This window comes from Grammomys surdaster, unplaced genomic scaffold (genome assembly GCF_004785775.1).
Source record: "Grammomys surdaster isolate TR1022 unplaced genomic scaffold, NIH_TR_1.0 128, whole genome shotgun sequence".
Taxonomy (NCBI): domain Eukaryota; kingdom Metazoa; phylum Chordata; class Mammalia; order Rodentia; family Muridae; genus Grammomys; species Grammomys surdaster.
The window spans coordinates 1,718,933-1,739,365 of NW_021604586.1; the positions used below are offsets into that span (position 1 = coordinate 1,718,933).

General features: G+C 46.0%; 1 protein-coding gene and 1 long non-coding RNA gene across 2 annotated transcripts in view; one reads left to right on the top strand and one right to left on the bottom strand.

Moving 5' to 3' along the window:
- The window catches only part of Hsd17b2 (hydroxysteroid 17-beta dehydrogenase 2), a 65,034-nt gene that overhangs the window by 32,103 nt on the left and 12,498 nt on the right, over positions 1–20,433 (top strand). Inside the window, exons 2-3 of the mRNA XM_028753551.1 lie at positions 5,114–5,326; positions 14,061–14,246. Coding sequence (XP_028609384.1) covers positions 5,114–5,326; positions 14,061–14,246 — 399 coding nt within the window. The remainder of the gene's footprint in view (positions 1–5,113; positions 5,327–14,060; positions 14,247–20,433) is intronic.
- LOC114609231 lies at positions 13,830–17,377 on the bottom strand. Its single transcript, XR_003709482.1, has 3 exons — positions 17,012–17,377; positions 16,361–16,471; positions 13,830–14,314 (listed from the first exon to the last, which is right to left on the bottom strand). It is a non-coding gene; the product is annotated as an uncharacterized LOC114609231 (long non-coding RNA).

Below are 20,433 nucleotides of genomic sequence, written 5' to 3' on the forward strand. Positions count from 1 at the left end.
TTCCCTTCCCTTCCCTCCCTTCCCTTACTCTTTTCTCTTTCTCTCTGTCTCTCCCTCTCTCCCTTCTTTCCTTTCTTTCTTCCTTCAAGATGGGAATCCTCTTAAGCCGCACTGGTCGGCCTGGAACTTGCTTCTTGCCCTTGCCTTCTACCTCCGGAGTGCTAGGTTTACAGCTATGGACCCCCACCTAGCTTCAGAACAACAATTTTTTCATGATGATTTTTATACTTATTTAATTTACTCAGCTCTTGCCCCAAAGGGACTCCAGCACTCAGTGTTTGCTCTGAGGTGATGGGTGTCTAAGTTGCTAGCGACAGAAGAACTTCGAAGACTATCACCTGGACCTCAGCCTTCCCTGGCCCTCTGCTCAGATGGCCACCTGATTCACATGGTCTGCTGAGCTGTCGATCTCTCCTTAGGAGTCAGGCATGGTCAACAATGATGACGATTCCACTATTCACAGTAGCTGAGTTATGGAAACAACCTGTGTGTTCAACAGCAGAGGAGTGAACGAGGAAGACGTGACGTATACACGATGGGAATTTTTCAGCTGTAAAGAAGAAAGACATCATTTCATTAGCAGGGAAGTGGACATGACTGGAGATGCTCAAACTGAACGCATTTCTAAGTCAGACTCAGAAAGACAAATACTGGGGCTGCAGTCATGGCTGAGTCAGTAAGGTGCTTGCTGTACCAGCAGGAGAACCTAAGTTTGATCCCCAGTGCTCACATACAAAAGCTGGATGTACCGGTCAGCACGGGAGAGGTGGAGACAGGAAGGTCTTTTGGGGCTTATTGGCCGGCCCATCTGTCCAATCTGCTGAGCAGTAGGTTTAGAGGGAGACTCTGTCTCTGAAAGCAAACAAGGAGGGCAGTGATTGGGAAAGACAGCAGTCATTGACCTCTGGCCTCTATGTGTGCATGCAGCACATGTGTTTGCACATGCATACACACACATACAGAGAGAGAAAGAGAGAGAGAGAGAGAGAGAGAGAGAGAGAGAGAGAGAGAGATCACATGCTTCCTCTCATTTGCATGTCCTAGGTTTTATAAGATCATATATGTACAGACAATATGGAAGTAGCCATGGAATCACCTAGGGAACCAAGGTGACCAATGAGAGACTCTAGAAGAGTAAGACGAGGGAGGATAAAGGCGAACGGGAGGGTTATGGCCAAAGACCATCATACACGTACATGAAACGGCCCGTGTAATCCAGTTTAATAAATTAAAGGGAACAAAAGGCCTCCTCCTTACTACTCAGGTGCCCATACTCCAAAGCTTCCCGACTGGCCAGTCACTCTGCACAGACTGTGCTCAGACCTCTGCTGTGAACGACATGAGAATTTTGTTCCCTGGGTGATATGCCCAAAGCCCTGTCTGCGTCTAGACGACCTCTGCTGTCCCTTGCTGAGAGAGTGAACCATCTTTGCTTCCGTTTTCCCCTCTGTAACCTGGTGGTAATACAGTTACCTACTCTCCCCCATACACACATCCAGGATGGCTGTCAGTGACGCTCACTGACACCTGGTAATCATGCTGTAATCTTGCTTAGGAAAGACTCTTCTGAGCAGACACCCCGTCGTACACAGGTCTGAGGAAACCTTTGGCCTTCCTGGTCTGGCTTGACTCAGGAGTGTAGAGAGGTTATCTCATCTCAGCTTCCTGCTCTCCTAAGGTCTGCTGACCTCTGCATAGCTCCTGGGCTATCGCACAGATGAGCGAGGGCCAGCATAGCCAGGTCTCCACCACTGTGAGGGCCAGAACATACTATTTAGGACATACTAGGACTTCTGAGTAGCACTGGGCTCCCGATTGCTCAGGGGAGCCTAGGAGAGGGCTAACTAGAACCTTACTTTCCACACGAGGAAGTGGAGGCTCCAAATGGTTTAGTACACTTTCCACGAGGTTCATCCGTGGACAACAGAGTCAGGCAATGATGCTTACCCATGATGCTCGTTGCCTGGCACTCAAGGTGAAGTCTCCACTGTTCAGTGCTGCACATAAAGGCTTGAAAGCCCAACAGAGGACATGGTGTCATTTTAATTTTATTTTTTGCATCAAACATGCTTTTGCGTATTTATTTGTCCTTCAGCTGGGTTATGTTATTTGTGTTTTTAAACCCTTTACTACTTCTCTGAGATTGTTAACATGTCTTAGGGGTCTATTGCTGCAATGACCAAAAAGCGAGTTGGGGAGGAAAGGGTTTATTTGGCTCACACTTCCAGGTCACTGTTCATCATTGAAGGAAGTCAGGACAGGAACTCACACAGCGTAGGACCCTGGAGGCAGGAGCTGATGCAAAGGTCACAGAGGAGTGCTGTTTACTGGCTTGTTCCCCTGGCTTGCTCAGTTTGCTTTCTTATAGAACCCAGGACCACCAGCCCAGGGATGGCCCCACCCACAATGAGCTGGGCCCTCCCCCACTGATCACTAATTGAGAAAATGCCTTACAGTTGGATCTCATGGAGGCATTTCTTCAAGGGAGGCTCCTTTCTCTCTAATGACTCCAGCTTGTGTCAAGTTGACACAAAAGCAGCCAGGACATAATAGAATTAATTACATTTCCCCCTTCCTTTTCCTTCTCCGTCCATGCCCTCCTGTGAATCCTTCTTGCTCTTTTCCAAGTTTATGGCCTGTTCAGCTTTAATTGCTTTTGTTCACTTGTATGTATGTATGTATGTATGTATGTATGTATGTATGTGTATGCATGTATGTTCATATTATGTTTGTATGTATGTATGTGTGTATGTATGTATGTATGTTCATATTATGTTTGTATGTATGTATGTATGTATGTATGCATGTATGTTCGTATTATGTTTGTATGTATGTATGTATGTATGTGTGTGTATGCATGTATGTTCATATTATGTTTGTATGTATGTATGTGTATATGTATGTATGTATGTTCGTATTATGTTTGTATGTATGTATGTATGTATGTATGTTCGTATTATGTTTGTATGTATGTATGTATGTATGTATGTATGTATGTATATATGTTTCTAAGTACCTAAGTACAGCCTCCTCACTCTGTGAGTGCTACTTGTGTGGATCTGCCTTCAGGGTTAAGCCTTTGGTCCTGGATAATATTTGCTGTACTCATCCCAGGGAAGGCTATTTTCTCTTGCTCTTAGCATTCCTTAGCTGGCTGTAGTTCTTGGTAATAGCAGGCGTTTGGTTTTAAGACAGGGCCTTTCTCTGTAGTTTAGGCCAGCCTGAGACTCATGATGTAGCCAAAGACTGGCCTGGAACTCATAGAAATCCTCCTGACTCAGTGCAGGTCACAGCTGTACTCCATCATGTTCAACTTTTTGTTTCGTTTTTAGAGACAGGGCTTGTCTGTCTCTAAGGAGTCAGGTGGCTCTGGCTGTTCGGGAGCTCACTCTGCAGACCAGGGTGGCCTTGAACTCACAGAGATCCTTTCTAACTAAGAGAGGCCATTCTGCACGGTTATTGCAAGGGACACCCGGGTCAGGCAGGGACAACTGTAGAAGTGAACACGTTCTGTTCAAATGGCCTGCATGCGTCTCAAGGATGGGTCATGAGGGATGACCTCGTGGCTCAGATGAAGGGTAAACCAGGAAGCAAGGAAAGGGCAGACCCTCTACCGTAGTTCGGTATATTTTGCTGCAGTTTATTAGTGGGACAAGCAGGTCAGTTACATACATAATGAGGCACAGAAAAGATTCAGAGACTCCAGGTCTGACTTTATCCTCGGTGAACAAAGAAACCTCTCATGAGTCTCATCCGACCTGTATGGGAAAGGGGAATCCTTAATTTTGGAGGGGGCTACTGGGTTATCATAGTTGGCTTTTTTACACTGACAAAAAAAAAACTTGGAGAAGAATGGATTTACTCGATTTGTACTTCCGGGTCACAGCTCCTCATAAAGAAAAGTCAAGGCAAGAACTCAACACAGGAACCTGGAGCAGGAACTGAAGTAAAGGCTATGGCGGAGTGCTGCTTTTTGGCTTGCTTGCTCCTTCCATCTTTCTCAGCCTGCTTTTCCATCCGACCCAGGACCCTCTGTGCAGCGGTGACACTACCCACAGTGGTCTGGGTCCTCCCACCCACATTAATCATTTGTAATGGAGAAAATGACCCACAGACATGTCCATGGGCCAGTCTGATGGAGGAAACTTCCCAATTGAGATTTACTCTTCCCAGTGTCCACTGGCCAGGCAGGGACTCTACCATTAGTCTGTCTCCCCAGCCCTCTTTAATTTACTTTTAATTTTTCAATATCTTATTTTGAGACAGTGTGTTACCCAGGTAGGCCTTGAATTTACAATCCTCCTGTCTCAGCCTTCCAAGAAACTACAGCTCTGGGACACCATGGCCAGCTGGAAGAGGATCACAGTCGTGAGTCACTTCCCAGAGCAGGAGGGGCAGGAGGATTTCTTGTCCCTGCCAAATTTCCAGGGTCCCAGGCCTTCAGCAGAGTTTGTCATGGCATCTTCACAGTTTGTAACTCACTCCTACTCAAGGCCAGGCTCTCCCTGGGACCTTTCCTGGTCTATGTAAGTTCCAAGCTTATGGTCCAAAGTGTTGCCTATAAGGATACCTTCAAGGTCATTCTCTACCCTGAGAACCTATGGTCAAGGTCAACACCTCAAACTCCTTTACCTGGCATGTATGTATGAATATACATGTATACATACATATATGTATGTGTATATATACACACACATATGTATGTATATATGTGTATATATACACAAATATATGTATGTATATACACACATACATACATGTATACACACATACTTAAGTGCGTGTATACATATACACATACACATACACATAATGGTTTTCCATGCCACATTCATTTTTTGTCAGTCACCCCTGAACCATCATCCTTCAGACCCTTTTCCCTTTCCATATATGCTCACTAAATTTTCTACCAACATCTCTTCTTTCTTTACATAGAGTTAGTTGTTTGTCTTAACATCCCCAGCTATTTCCTAACAGCCAACAAAAAAATTTCCCAGACTCCCTCTCCTCAGGGACCAGAGACCATCATAAACACCATGTGACGTCATCCTCATGAAGCAATCTTGCCTTACTGCATTGATTTGGGCTCACCCTTTTGTCTTGACTGTTGCAGGTGCTGATTCTGGTTTCGGTCATGCTTTGGCCAAGCACTTGGACAAACTGGGTTTCACAGTGTTCGCTGGAGTGCTGGATAAAGAGGGTCCGGGAGCAGAGGAATTGAGAAAAACCTGCTCTGAGCGCCTTTCGGTGCTCCAGATGGATATCACCAAGCCAGAGCAGATACAAGATGCTCACAGCAAAGTCTCAGAGAAGATTCAAGACAAAGGTACCAACCTCCTTGATTCCTCCTCATCCCACTTACCAGAGTCCACCTCTTGTCACAGCCTCCGATGACCGTGGCTGCTGACCTCGACAGAGGACACTTGTATGGAGTCCCTGCCCATGTGCGAGAGCCTCTAAGACACAAAGATGTTTGGAGTGACTCAGATTTATCTCCCCTCTTCACAGAACCGTACAGGACTCATGGGTACAAGCATGTACATGCATGTGTGTGCATATAGGTCAGAAGACAACCTTGACTCTTGTTTCAAATGTACCACGCAGCTTGTCTTTTGAGCTCACCAGTTAGGCAACATTGGCTGGCCAGCGAACACCAGGGATTCACCTGTCTCTACCTCCCTGAGGCAGGGATTTCAAGTGCGTGTCACTGTGACAGGCTTTTGAAGAGGTGGATTCAGGTTTGCTAGGCAAGTGCTTTACTGACTGAACCATCATCCCACCCCCTCTTGAGGTGCTGTCTATCATCTTCTCTGTTTCTAATTGGTCATCCTCTCATCACTCTCCCGTCCCCTGATCTTCGCCTTCCTCCAGCAATATCAGCATGCCTGGGTCTTTCCCAGCTTAGCTCACAGCCGTAGGGCCATGTGCATCCTTTAGGCTCTACCCGTCTCATCTCCATTTCTGGCCAAGTCTCTGAGGCCAAATCTCCATCTGTTTCCATTTCTTCTTGCACAACTGTTAGTTCTCACCACACTTCTTTACTTGGCTTTAGTCAAAGCTATCATCTCGGAAAGCAAAGACCTTCTCTTCCCTGGACTGTTCCAAAAGGACAGTCCCCTGCTCAAATTTGGGGTCCCCAGCCTCTCTTTTGCTCCCCAGCCTTCTGTTTGTTACCTCAGGATCTCTCCTTCAAATCAGAATCTTTCCTATTGATTCCATCTGCAGCTATTCAGTCCCCCACTTCTGGGTCAGATCGCCCTATCCTTATGCCAAGGGCTCTCTGTCCCCCCACATTGGAGGAGGGCTTGATAAAACCCATGTTTGAGCCCAGAGTATGGCACACACCCTGTGAAAGTAAGAACCTCCTCATCGAAGAACTGATTCAGAACTTTAAGATGGTGCCATCAAGGGGTTAAACAGATGTGAGTCCCTTCTGAACTCCCAGGCCCATGGTCAGGGAGTAGCCATGTCTGGGTGCCTCCAGCCAAAAGTTTTATTATTGTAGCTTACTTAAGGAGAGTCTCTGAGGCACGAGCAATGTGTGTGTGTCTGTGTGTGTGTGTGTGTGCACAAATGCGCATGCATGCCTGTGTGTGAACATATACAGGGGAGAGGTCAAAGTCAGGTGTCTTCTATCACACTGTGTCTTGTGTTTTTGACACTGAGTGTGTTGTTTTGGCCAGTCTGGTTGGTCAGCAAACCCCTGGGATCCCTCTATTGCTCCCCTAACCCCTTAGTGGTGCCATTACAACTCAGCTTTTGTGGGGGTTGGAGACCCTATGCATATGCTCCCCTAACCCCTTAGTGGTGCCATTACAACTCAGCTTTTGTGGGGGTTGGAGACCCTATGCATATGCTCTAAGCAGCTTTAACCAGCACACTATCTCCCCAGCCCCATTAGCAGCTTTCAGTTTTTAAAGCTCTCTAGGTGATGTGAATGTTTGGTCAGAGTTGAAAAACTAATTTACACTAATACCTTCCAAAGCCACGCAGCCCATCTGGCAAATTCTTTCTTATATCTGAACCTAAACACACAAAATTGTCCTCCAAACATTTCAACTCAGATCCCAGAGGTTCAACCTCACCATGTTCAGAGCTGACCTTGTTATCCTCCCCCCCCCCCCAGTGCCAGCCTTGTCTTGTAGCTTAAGGAATATTATAGAAAGGAAGTAGAAGAGTCTGGAACAAGGCAAGAGGTGCTTAGGAAAGGCCTCTCTTTCCCCCAATTCAACATTTAGAACAGTGAGTACTTACTCCTAAATGCAGTGGTTCTCAACCTTCCCGGTGCTGTGAGCCTTTAATACAGTTCTTCCTGTTGTGGTAACCACCCCCCCTCCCAAACCACTGCTGCCATAAAATTATTTTTGTTGCAACTTAATAGCTGGAATTTTACCACTGTTACGAATCTTAATGTAAATATCCCATATGTGATCCCTGTGAAAAGGGTCACGACCCACAGGTGAAGAACCGACGCATAAATGAGATAAGAAGAAATAGAAGATTGTTAGTTAATTTGGGAATTGTTTCTCAACAAGTGTAGCATGGTGTCATCATTTTCTTTTTATGAAAAGATTGTGTGTGTGTGTGTGTGTGTGTGTGTGTGTGTGTGTGTGTGTGTGTGAGAGAGAGAGAGAGAGAGAGAGAGAGAGAGAGAGAGAGAGAGTGCAAGAGTAAGAGTAAGAGGGGGGAGGGAGAGGGAAAGAGAGAGGAGAAAACCACAGAGGTCAGAAGAAGACAGATCTCTTGGAGCTGGAGTTACAGGCAGTTGTGAACCTCCTGGCCTGGGTTCTTAGAACCAAATCCTAGTCCTCAGAAAAGAGTAAGCTCTCTTGACCCCTGAGCCATATCTCCAGCTTCCAAGTCAGCATATTCTAGAACATTTTCCCAGCCTGATCTTCTACCATCCTCAATAGGCCTCACTTGTCACTCATAAGTCTGACTTAATAATGCCTTATAGAAGGAGAAATTGGATGCAGAATCCTTCTGTGAGATCCAACAGGGCAGCATTGACCATCTGTTGTGATGGAGGGGTGAGTTCTAGACACAGAGATGCTGTGGTGGTATCCAGGCATGGTGTAGTGATGGAGGGGTGAATTCTAGACACAGAGATGCTGTGGTGGTATCCAGATATGAAGGGATATGGGAGCTCAGTTTCCATGTCATGAGTCCCTGTCATTTTTGCAGTTAGCATCCTGAGAGGCAGTGTCCCCCTGGGCCAGAACAAGTAGTCCACCTGCCTACACACTCCAGGTTTCTCTAACTTCAGTCTTCTTAAAGTGAACCTGGAGCCACAGGGTCACCAAATAAGACCCATCTAGAATCTGTAGATAAACCAGCAAGTCTCCTGGAGGACTGGTGACCATATTGTATTCCTGTACAGCTTATTATTGACTTCCTGTTAACCTATTGATCATTGCTAGCTGATGTTAATTAATACCAAGTGCCATGGGCTTATTGGCCAGTTTAGAATTCTCTGGTAGGTTAAAGGTATCAGGGCACGGTTAGATATTAGTAGTAAGTTCTGTTGATGGCGCAACAGTCCCCAGTCACCTATTATATATTTTATGAAGATCTAGAAGATGAGACCTCTGCATCCAAAGAGACAACGAAAGCTGCTATGATGTGCCACCTACTTTGGTTGGCCCATTGACCCATGAATGAAGAATTATCTTTGAACATGAAAATGACATGCCGTTCAGATGTCAGGGTCCATCATTAGAAGTTCACACGAACGTGGCCTCTCCTTTCTGCTTTCACACAGCCTGCACCTCTGTACTCACTTGTGCCCTGACGGCAGAGGCGAAGTCCAAGGGCTCGCAAGAGATAAAAGTATTTGGCCTTTATACTCTGCACTTTGTCATTGTGGCAAATGCCAGCGAGGAACAGTTTAAAGGAAGAGTTACTGGGATCATGGTTCCATTGCTGCTGGACCATGATGAGCCTGAGCATCCTGGCAGGGAGCATGAAGTAGGCCAAAGCTGTCCACTTTATGGTGGACAGGAGTGGGAGGGAGAAAGAGGAGAGGGAGAGAGGAAGAAAGAGATAGAGAGATAGAGAGAGAAGTGATCACTTTTAACAAGGCCACACCTTCCATAGTGCCTACTGTGTCCCCAGTAGTCCATACAGTTATTCACCCATTAGTCGGTTAGTCAGACCCTCCTCATGATCCAATCACTTCTGCAAAGACCCACCTCTAAACATTGCACTGGGGAACCAAATGAGCCCTTGGAGGGACAGTTCATATCCAGACCACAAGGGTGCTCTACATAAAAAAAAAAAAAATTGGACGATCCCTGTACTAGAACATTCTCTCAGATTTCGGGTTGACTGACCCAATGTCCACATCAGGCATAATGGCGTTGTACTCATTCCCTGTCTTGACAGCTGCTGCTTTCTCTGTGTGAGCAGCCTTCATCCTGGCTAAGTGGTCACAGCCTTCGGTACCTACCTGTGATCATAAACTCTGGCTCACAAGAAATGTAATTTTGTTTTCTGTGGACCAATTTGGTTTAGGCTTAGAACCATCTTTCAGTGATGTGGCAAAAGAAATGCCAGGATTAGCCGTGCAGTGGTGGCATACACCTTTAATCCCAGCACTTGGGAGGCAGAGGCAGGAGGATTTCTGAGTTCGAGGCTAGCCTGGTCTGCAGAGTGAGTTCCAGGACAGCCAGGGCTACACAGAGAAACTCTGTCTCGAAACAAACAAACAAACAAACAAACAAACAAAAAGAAATGCCAGGATTTTGAGCCTGTTGTCATTTCTTTGGGGGCATTATTTAAATTCCTAAGGACGGAACATCTGGTCTTGATGGTCAATCCTTCCTCTTGGCCCTCACTGAAGTGTACATGGTCCTCAAGTACGGACTGACGGCTACTACCTTGTCTCTGCCACTGTTGGGGATATGCTCCCCTCCCTTTCAGACTACAGCACTGACTTTGAATGTGCTTTGGAATTGTGGAAAGTTAACATACTAGACACAGAGGTTAACAACTTACTAATGGAAGGTTTCTGCAGGCCTGAGTCAGGCTGCAAAAAGTGCATTGAGATGACTGCTAACGACATCCTGCTGTGCTCATCGAGCAGGGCCCTGCCCAGCCCTCATCAGAGAAGCTTCCTCCTGCAGTGGATGGGAACAGATACAGAGACCCACAGCCAGACAGCATGCAGAGAGTGAGAGACCATTGTGAACTTAGCCCTATACAAGATGTCTCCATCAAATCCCTCCCCTCAGGGCTCAGGGAACCCTGGAAGAGAAGGCAGACAGAATTTAAGAACCAGAGGGGATGGAGGACACCAAGGATACAAGGCCCTCTCTAAATCAACATGAGCAAAGGTCAAATGAACTCACAGAGACCGAGGCAGCACTCACAGGGCCTGTACAGGTCTGCACCAGCTACTTTTTTGTGTATATGATAGCTTCCGATTTAGTGTTTTATGAGATTCCTGAGTGTGTGCACACGTGGGTCTCCATTTCTTATGCCTTCTCTTGGGCTCTTTTCTTTCTGTCTGTTTTTGCCAATTCTAATGTGTTAGGTTTTTTTGTCTTCTCTTTTTATTACTTTATTATATTTTGTTTTATTTTATTATTATCCCTTAGAGTCTGTTCTCTAATGAGAGTCAGGAAAGGAGTGGATCTGGATGGGGGGGGGGAGTGGGGAGGAACTGGGAGGAGGGAAGGGAGGGGAAGCAAATCAAGATATATTATGTGAGGAAAAAAAACCATTTCCAAGAAAGAGTGAAAAAGAAATCAGGAGAAACAAGAGGAAGATAGAGAAAGTGAATCACCACAGGCCACAGCAAGGAGGTATGCATCTTGAGTTCTTGTAAGAGTCAAAGGGGGTTTCAGGAGACAGGATCTCACTATGCACCCTAGGCTGGCCTCAGATTCACAATCCTCCTGCCTCCAGAGTGTTGGGATCACAGGCAAGCATCACCAAAGGCAAAGGCAGCTAAAGTATGATTTCCTCACTTTTTTTTTTGTTTTTTGTTTTTTTGTTTTTTGAGACAGGGTTTCTCTGTGTAGTCCTGGCTGTCCTGGAACTCCCTCTGTAGACCAGGCTGGCCTCGAACTCAGAAATCTACCTGTCTCTGCCTCCCAAGTGCTGGGATTAAAGGCGGGCACCACAACTGCCCGGCCTCCTTACTTAAATGTAGAAACTGATCTTTCAGCCCAGTCCCAAGATGTTTGCTATTGAAGTTAACATAGATCCTCTGGGTCTAGAGGATGGCCTAGTGGTTGAGAGCACTTGCTGCTCTTCAGACGACCTGGAAATAGTTTCCAGCACCACAGAGTGGCTGGAAGCCAGTTTCAACTCCCGTTCCAGGGAGTCTGATACCCCCTTCACACAGTGCACAAAGCCTTCTTCCTTCCTTCTCTCCCTCCCTCCTTCTCTCCCTCTCTCCCTCCCTCCCTCCCTCCCTCCCTCCCTCCCTCCCTTCCTCCCTCCCTCCCTTTCTTTCCTTCCCCCCATTCATCTCTGCCTCTCAGTCTCTGTCTCTTTCTCTCTCAAACATACATAAATAAATATTCCCTCTCTCTCCCTCTCTCTCTCTCCCTTTCTCTGTCTCTCTCTGTCTCTGTCTCTCTGTCTCTGTCTCTTTCTCTTTCTTAGTTTCATTTTGTCGTGGGGTCTTATATATCCCAGACTGGCCTCAAACCTTCTGTATAGACAAGGATGGGATTGAACTTCTGATCCTCCTGCCTGCACCTCCCAAGTGTTGGAATCACAGGTGTCCACCTCCCTATCTGGTTTATGAAGTGCTGAGGATTGGGTCTAGGGCTTTGTGCATGCTAACTGAACACTCTGCCCATCCAGCCACATCCCTAGCCTCAAAGTGTCCATTTCTAACGAGTTCTGAGATGCCAACGCTGCTGAAGATAAGAGGTGAGCCTCGCTTTGAGATCTACTGTCCACACCATGCTGGAATTCCATGAACCTAGCAGGTCTGTTTAAGTCTGTCTATCTCAACATTTCCAGATCCTGTCACTGCTGTTCCTCTCAAGTCTCCCATTTGTTCTTCAGAACCCCTCTTCAAATCCCTATGGGACTGTTACTGGGTTGATGAGTACGGCCTGGGTGTTTCTGGCCTCTTAACCTCTGATCCAAAGAATTGAAAATAAAAGATCAAACAAATTTTCAGAGAGTCCATTTTATTGGGAACAAAGTGATAGGTTTCAGAGGGACACACTGTCAAGACTGATAACAGACCACTTGAGTGAAAGTACTCACAGGCCCTAGGCTATGCTATGGCTTGGCATCTCTTTTTAAGAGGCCCAAGGGAAGGAAGGATTGGTTACTAAATAGCATGGTTTGGGTGATTCTCTATTTTGATTGGTTGGCTAAGTTATATCACCACATGTACTGCACATGTTCCTTCCCAGAATGCATCTGGTTTTAACTGTAAACACACCCAATTGTGCATAGGCATAAGGTGATAAGTAGGGGACTCTCCCTAAAAAGGTTACTGCAGCCACACCCAATATCAGTTTGGGCTGAATCAGCCCTTTTATTCTTCGTACGCGGATATGTTGAGAATATGCATGAATAGAAACTGTCAAGTATGATTATAACCAGGCGTGAGGAAATGAAGGGTTTCTGAAGTTGCTAGGTGTACTGTTTGGAGATGGGCATGTGTGTGTGTGTGTGTGTGTGTGTGTGTGTGTGTGTATGATATGTGCAGATGAAAAAACTAGGCTTCTGAGTGCATTGTTACAGGAAGGGAGGTGTAAATAATACAGAATTAATGGAATGTTCCAGGCTAAACTGTCTCCCGCCTTGCCTGCCTTAGGACTACTGTATCCATTCTTTCCCGCCCCCTCCTTAAGGGGCGTTTCCCAACTGTACTCTTGGCAAGGTTTAAATACTGCTTGTCTTTGGGTCCTTCTCTTTCCCAGTCACAGGGTTAATCAAATAGGCTAGGAGGTAGTTTGAGCCAGAAGACACAGTATTCTAAAGTACCCAGAGGGCTAAACAGCACTGCTGGATGCAAGGGTCCTCCAAGGATGATTCACATCTCTTGGGACTTAGAAAGGCAGATGCTCAGATCCCACTTCATGACGATTCAGAATTTCTGGTAGCCAGGCCAGGAACAGGTCTGAACCAGCTGTGCTGTGATTCTGATGTTCATCAAGGCGACACACTGCCTAAGCCAGGAAGTAGGGTTCACGGTGTTAGGACATCACCATCACCCTGCTATTGGGACTTTTCCTCTTGTTGTTAGGCTTTTAGAGATGAGGGAAGGCTGTAGACATATCATCCTGAAGTGTGTTAGTGATGTCTTTACATACTTCTTGGTGGAGGAAATAGGCTTCAAAACTTTAAGACAGTGGCTCTTGAGACTTCCTAATGCTGAAATATTTTAATATAGTTCCTCATATTGTGGTGATCTCTAACTTTAAAATTATTTCATTGCTACTTCATAACTGTTATTTGCTACCATTATGAATCATAATGCAAAAAAATATGCAGGATGTCTGATAGGAGACCCCTGTGGGTGTCAAGACCCTCAAGTCGAAATCTGCTGTTTTAGGACCTGGCAGGCTATGACACTATGACTCTCATCTTGCGGTCCCAGCTGTTCCCATAAATAGTGACTATCCAGCATCTTGGCTATAAGGAAAGGGCTACTAGGCAAAAGAAGAACGGGGCCGACAGGTCATCTCTGAGAGCGATGGTGGCTGCAGCCAAGCCCAGTGATCTGAATGCAGTCAATACCATCTACATGGTGGAAGGAATGAATCAACTCTTATAGGATGTCCTCTGACCTGGACGTGCACACCATGGCATGCAGGCTTTTCTCGCCCACACAAAATAAATAAACTTTAAAATACGGGATCACCAAAATCATTGTTTAATAATACACACGTTTGTTCTCCTCACCTTGCTCCACTATGGGAGTAGTTTGAGTACATAGGAAGAGACCAAGTTGGGAAAGTTTGTATTCTGCCTGAAATCTAGTTTTCAAAGAGGTTTGGTGGCTCCAGAACTCAATGTGTGAAAATATCCACATGCTCCAGCTTTCTCCCATCCTCACAGATGGCTTTTTTTTCCGCCCCCAGGACTGTGGGCCGTGGTCAACAATGCTGGGATCTTACACTATCCGATTGACGGGGAACTCATTCCCATGTCCTTCTACAGAAAATGCATGGCCGTGAACTTCTTCGGAACTGTGGAGGTCACCAAGGTGTTTCTGCCTCTCCTTAGAAAGTCCAAGGGAAGGCTGGTGAACATTAGCAGCATGGGAGGTGAGTCAGCCTGTTGGCACAGGGTCACCGGGCACCTGTCACAAGATGTGTACTGCATTCTTTGAGTGCTACATGAGAGAGCAAGGCACACAAAAGCAGGGCTGGGTCACAGTGAGTCAGCAACATGTGTATCCAGAATCAGCTGACCTATCTCTCCTTTCAAATTCTCTCATGCGAAAGCACGTCTCCACTTTCTGTTAATTACCTGGTTCGTCACTGGAGATTTTCCAACAGGTAGGATAGCACAGCTCATGCATGCATGGGACAGGTCATTCTGCTGCTGTGGGACGCCTGTCTCTGTCCTTTCTCTGAGCATAGCACACTATTTCCTGTAAGCTGAAAGAGTGAAGAACGCCACTCTGTGTGAACCCTGAGCACCCTGAGTCCATCCGTTAGGGTTGACCATGATGTTGTCCTTGCCTTTGTGGGTTGGGTCCAAGATGTGTCAATAACTCAAGTGTCTCATTTTTCATAAGCAATGGCCTGGGACCGGGCTGTCACACCTTGCCCTCTCCCATAGACATCTTTACCTAGGAGTTTCCCAGGCCTACCTCAGTTTTGGGAGAGCTTCTGGAATTCTTTCTCAGGTTTCTACATGGATGAGAAGGAAATCTAAGGGGACTGGGCTCTGGACACCCAGCTCCAGCCTTCTGAGATAGGCATTAGTCTCCCTGGTAGATTAGTTGGTTCTAAATCAAGTTTGTAAAAAGAAAAGGCCCAGCAAGATTTCTGGTATTGATGTGTGTGTGTGTGTGTGTGTGTGTGTGTGTGTACTCATGCCTATGTGTGTATACTTGCATACACGTGTGTGTACATATAGAAACTGAAGGTATTTTCCACCTTTTGTTTTTGGGTAAGATCTGACACTGAACCTGAAGTTCACTGATTTAGCTGGACTGGCCAGCTAACAGACTCTAAGGATCTTTTTTGCCTTTACCTTCCTAGCACTGAAGGATGTGCCATCATTACCCGTAACATGCGTGACACACACAGAGACACACACAGACACACACACACACAGAGAGACACACACAGACACACACAGACACACAGACACACACAGACACACACACACACACAGAGACACACAGAGACACACAGACGCACAGACACACACACACACACACACACACACACACTCTTTTTTTAAGTTGAGGGGAGTGGGTTTGAACTCAGATCCTCATGCTTGCATAGTGAGCGCTTTTGCAGCCAAGCCATTTTCCCAGGCCGACCCAACAGGCCACACTTGACCTTTGTCTTCGTTCTGAACTTGGCTTTTATACTTGCAAACACTTTGGAAACCCCACTCCTCCCACTTCCAGGGTGCCCTCTGAGTTACTGACGTGGCTGATCTTTGCCCTCTCCTTGGCACACCGGACGAGCCTGCTTTTCTCTTTCCTGTCTCTGTTCTTGCCTCAGGCAGTCCCTTCATTTATAAGGGTTTAAGTGCTCTGACACAGTGCATGCGCTATAGATCTAGTACCAGGCAGGACATAGCATCAATAAATAGGTGAACAAATACAGTTGGGCCTTGTAGTTCCCGCCCGCCCGTCCTCACCCAGAGAGGCTGAGGAAGGAGGATAATGAGCTCACCTGGAACTTAATTGCTTCTACAGTCAGCTCGGGTACCATAATGGTTTAAAATCAAAACAAGGACCCGGGGAGGTGGACGTAGTCTGTCAAGTGCTTGTCTTATGGTCATGAAGACGTAAGGTCAATCCTTAGAAACTACATGAAGGAACCAGGTGTGGTGGCATTGTCCTTATTACCCCAGCACTGGGCAGGGGGACAGATGGAGCCCTGGGGCTTGTTGGCCAGCTAACACACTCTACTTGATGAGTTCCAGGCCAGGAAGAAACACTGGAGAGATAGAGACAGGCCAATACCTGAAGCTCATTGGCTAGTCATCCTAGATGAATGAGCAAGCTCCAGATTCAAGGATACCTTGTCTAAAACAGTAAGGTGGCGAGAAAGTGAGGAAGACAGTGTTGAGCTCTGGCTTCCAGACTTGGGTGTGGGCTGGGGAGATTGCTCAGTGGTTAGAGTGGGGCTGAGGAGATTTCTCAGTGGTTAGAGCGGGGCTGGGGAGGTTGCTCAATGGTTAGAGCACTTACCGCTCTTGTTCAAGACCTGAATTTGAACCCCAAGATTCACATGGTTGGTCGCACCCCCCTGTAACTCCAGCTCCAGGGGATTTGATACCATCTTCTTATCTCCGTCGGCTTCTGCATATATGAGGTACACAGAATTACACATAGATACACAAGTAAATAAAAGCTATTCTTCTTTTTTTAAAAAAAAAAAAAAAGAAGAAAGAAAAGATAATTTATAACCTATACATCCATAGGAGTCAGCACTTAGTATGTCATCAACTTGTTGGAGCTCTTGGCAAAAGTGCTACAAAAATTATCTTGGAAAGAAGGTCCAGGGGGCTGGTGAGATGGCTCAGTGGTTAAGAGCACTGACTGCTCTTCTAGAGGTCATGAGTTCAAATCCCAGCAACCACATGGTGGCTCACAACCATCTGCAATGAGATCTGATGCCCTCTTGTGGGGTGTCTGAAGACAGCTACAGTGTACTTATAATAAATAAATAAATAAAGTTTTTTTTTAAAAAAAAAAGAAGGTCCATTACGACTGGTTTCTTGTTTTGAAGCAGTGATCGTGGAGGGAGAAATAACGAGCCAGTCGCTAGCATCTGCTCTCCAAAAGGGATCCTAGCTATCTGGATCTATCAGACTGTCTGGAGTCTGTAACCTCTGTTACCTTTGTGGCTCCCTCTACAAGTAGGGAAGAGTTGAGCTGGAAGACAGGAAGTCTATTCAAATCGTCTGTGGCTGCAGGACTAAGAACGCCAAGGAGACCAGAGCTGTTCTGAGGAGACCACTAGTCTGATGTGCAAACTGAGACATCTTCCACAGACACCATCTAGGTTGGTGCTGGTTTGTTATAGCAACAATGGAAGCTAATGCACCCGACTTGACGTGGGTAGCAGATCAAACGCCTCTAGGCCTGGCACTGCTTCTTTACAAGAAAGACACATCTCTACTTTCTACCAAAATGGTGGACGCACTCCCCTGTGGTAGCACATCTATCATCTCTCCCACACAAGTTTAGGTCTCCAACTCTTATCTCAGGAAGGCAGCTGGATCAATATTTAACCAAGTATTTAAAGAATTGGGAAAGATCTGTAATCATCCAGGAGGGAACTTTTCCTGGCCAGTTTTCTTCTTAGGAAATCAAAGTAAATATTTGTACACGGCTGCACAGAGTCCATGACTGAGAATGACTGAGAACATCCTTGTCAGGAATGGACTCAGGCTTCAGGGGTCTCGAGTCAGGCAGGCTCTGATCTTGCTCCTTTGTTACCAGTTCACTGCACCTAAAGTGTCTGAGCAAATGTCTTGGATGGTACCTTTCATTAGCTTCATCTCTCCACTAGATCCCTAACACTCCTTTTGCAGTAACAAACGTGCCTTATGGTCTTGGTTTAGTTCTCTCTGTGGGAGAACCTTTATTATCTGCACTCAATGTTAGGTTACATGCAAACCCTAAACCTTGTTTTCCTTTTCTCCAAAACAGAAGTTCAGCCCTCCCACTTTTATGCAGTCTGGCTATACATGAAAATATCTCTTTATTTTTAACCTATTAAGTCACCTCATTCTTATTTTAAATTGTGTGTATGGGGGGGGCACATGTATCATGGTGAGCTTGTGGTCAAAAGGACAAATTTTTCAAGTCTATCCATCCACCATGGGGGTCCCAGGGATTGAACTCAGGTCTTTAGGCTTGGAGGCAAGCCTCTTTACCTACTGAACCATCTCACCAGCCCACTACTCAATATTTATGCATTGCTGAATTAATAACTAGCTCTTTAATCATCCCACAAAGTCGAAGCCAACCATAGAGAACGTATTTTCCTAAACACTTAGTGGAAAGATGGTGGAGAGGGAAAGTCTCATACACGAACCTTCTTTAATGCAAATCCCCCTTCAGATATGTCTCTGCTTTTCCAAGTATTCTCAGTGACAGCCATGTCACCTCTGGCCAGCTTCCTTCCCTGACTTCTCTGGCTTCCAAATCTTGACTCTTCCCTTCTCGGATTCCTATGTTCTTCTTTACAGATGCTTCCAGCACGCTCCTTTCACCGATTCTTAGCTGTTCAATGGTCTGAGAACCTTGAAAGGTTCAGCCTTCCTTAGGAGGCAAGAGTAAGCAGAGGAAGAAGAGGGATTGATGGCTTACACCGTCGGCCATATTGATTTCTTGTCTGTGCTCTTACAAAACAGGCTGAAAAGCACTCAGCATCCCTAACCTCCCATCTCTTCTTTCTTCACTCATCCTCCTCTTCACTAATTCCTTCCCCAACTCCTTTCTCTCTCCTTGGGTATTTCCTTCCCTAGGCCCTTGATTGATGATGGCTTTGAAGCAAGTTATCAAGGGTTTCTTCCCTGTCAAAAGCTGGAAGTTAAGAAGTTGGGGGTCTACTCTACCTCTTAGTTGAGTGACACTTCTGGAACCCCTCAAATCCAGGTGAAATTTTCTCCCTATAGAATAAAGGAGGTGTGGACTGAGCACAGGCCCACCCTGGGACACACTCTCCTGTAGTAGCATATTTACGATCTGTCCCGTGCAAGTTTAGCTGTCTAACTCTAATCCCAGCAAGGCCCAATGGGTACAACCTTTCCTTCTGAGGTGATGAGACTGTTCTAACAGACGACAGTGATTGTCAGAGACATTGAGTAGCCTCAACTAAGGAGGCCAAGAACTGGACGGACTAAATGCTGTAGAATCCTACACTGAAAAGTATTCATTATAGCCAACTTTGCATTATGTGATATGATGTTTATCTTGTGTGTTTCATCACAATAACAGATTTTCTGGGTCCCACCCCCATATTTCTGCCCAGCAGTATTTAGTCAGGTATTTAAAGAATTGGGAAAGATCTGAAATTGTCCAAGAGAGATCTAAAAGCATTTCCCGGCTAGTTTTCTTCTTAGGAAATCAGAGTAAATATATGTACACGACTGCACAGTCCGGTGACTGAGAACGATTGAGAACAACCTTTCCAGGAATGGACTCAGGCTGCAGGGGTCTCGAGTCAGGCAGGCTCGGAACCTTGCTCTTTTGTTATCAGCTGGTGACAAGGGGCAGGCTGCTCACACATCTCTGCTTTCAGCATCAGCTGTCACATGGAGATGACTGAGAACCTGAGCAGTCTCAAAGACATTCTGATGGCAGGCAAGTTATTCCCTACCTCTGATCCCTTGACACTTGCAGCCGAAGGCTATGCTAGTGTTTGTGGAAAGTTTGGAAACACCCATGTACTTGAACCCCTAGTAGCAATACCCATCTCGGTTTGATGACAAATCTTCATGCCCTGCCACCTTGTTCAGGGGGACATTTGTGTTTTTTTTCCATATTGTTTTCTCTCAAGAGAATGGGGGGGATTCACAAACACCTAGGCCTCTGAGTCCCGCATTCCTCCTGAACCAGGAACTGGGAAAGCATCTTGGTGGAAACATCACCAGAAGCAAGTGAAGTAGTATCAATGTACGCATGAGCCCTTCCCACAGAACAAAGGACAAATGTTCTCTCCTCCAAGTATAGAATATGCAGTGCCCTGTTACTGTGCCCCGATCAAAGCTAAAAAAAAAAAAAAAAAAAGTAACCCATGTGTTGGTGGGGATGTGGAGGGACTGGAGGAATCCTCACCCCCTCCTGGTAGGAACTGAAACTGGGGCAGTTGCCGTAGAAACCATTAACCCATCCCTCGGTAAGTTAAACACAGAACAATAGGAGGCCCAGCAATTCTATTCCTAGGCATATAGCAAATAAGGGCTCAAATAGACACGGGAACATAGCTGTGAATGGCAGCCTTGCTCACGCAAGCAGAAGAGAAAAACAACTCGTCAATGGATCACAGACATGGTAAACAATAGACACAGAACATTAACAAGGTAGTGAACTCTACTGATTCCTATCAATACCACGTGGATGAACCTTGAAGATATTAGACACTGTAGGTAGACCTCGAAACATCAGCACCACGATTTCTAGACAGAAGCCAGACACGGAAGGCCAAGCAGCACATGACTCTATTTTTGTGAACTGTCTGCAATGGGTGTGTGTGTGTGTGGCGGGGGGGGGGGGGAAGGGATCCGTGGAGATAGGAAGTAGAACAGGGG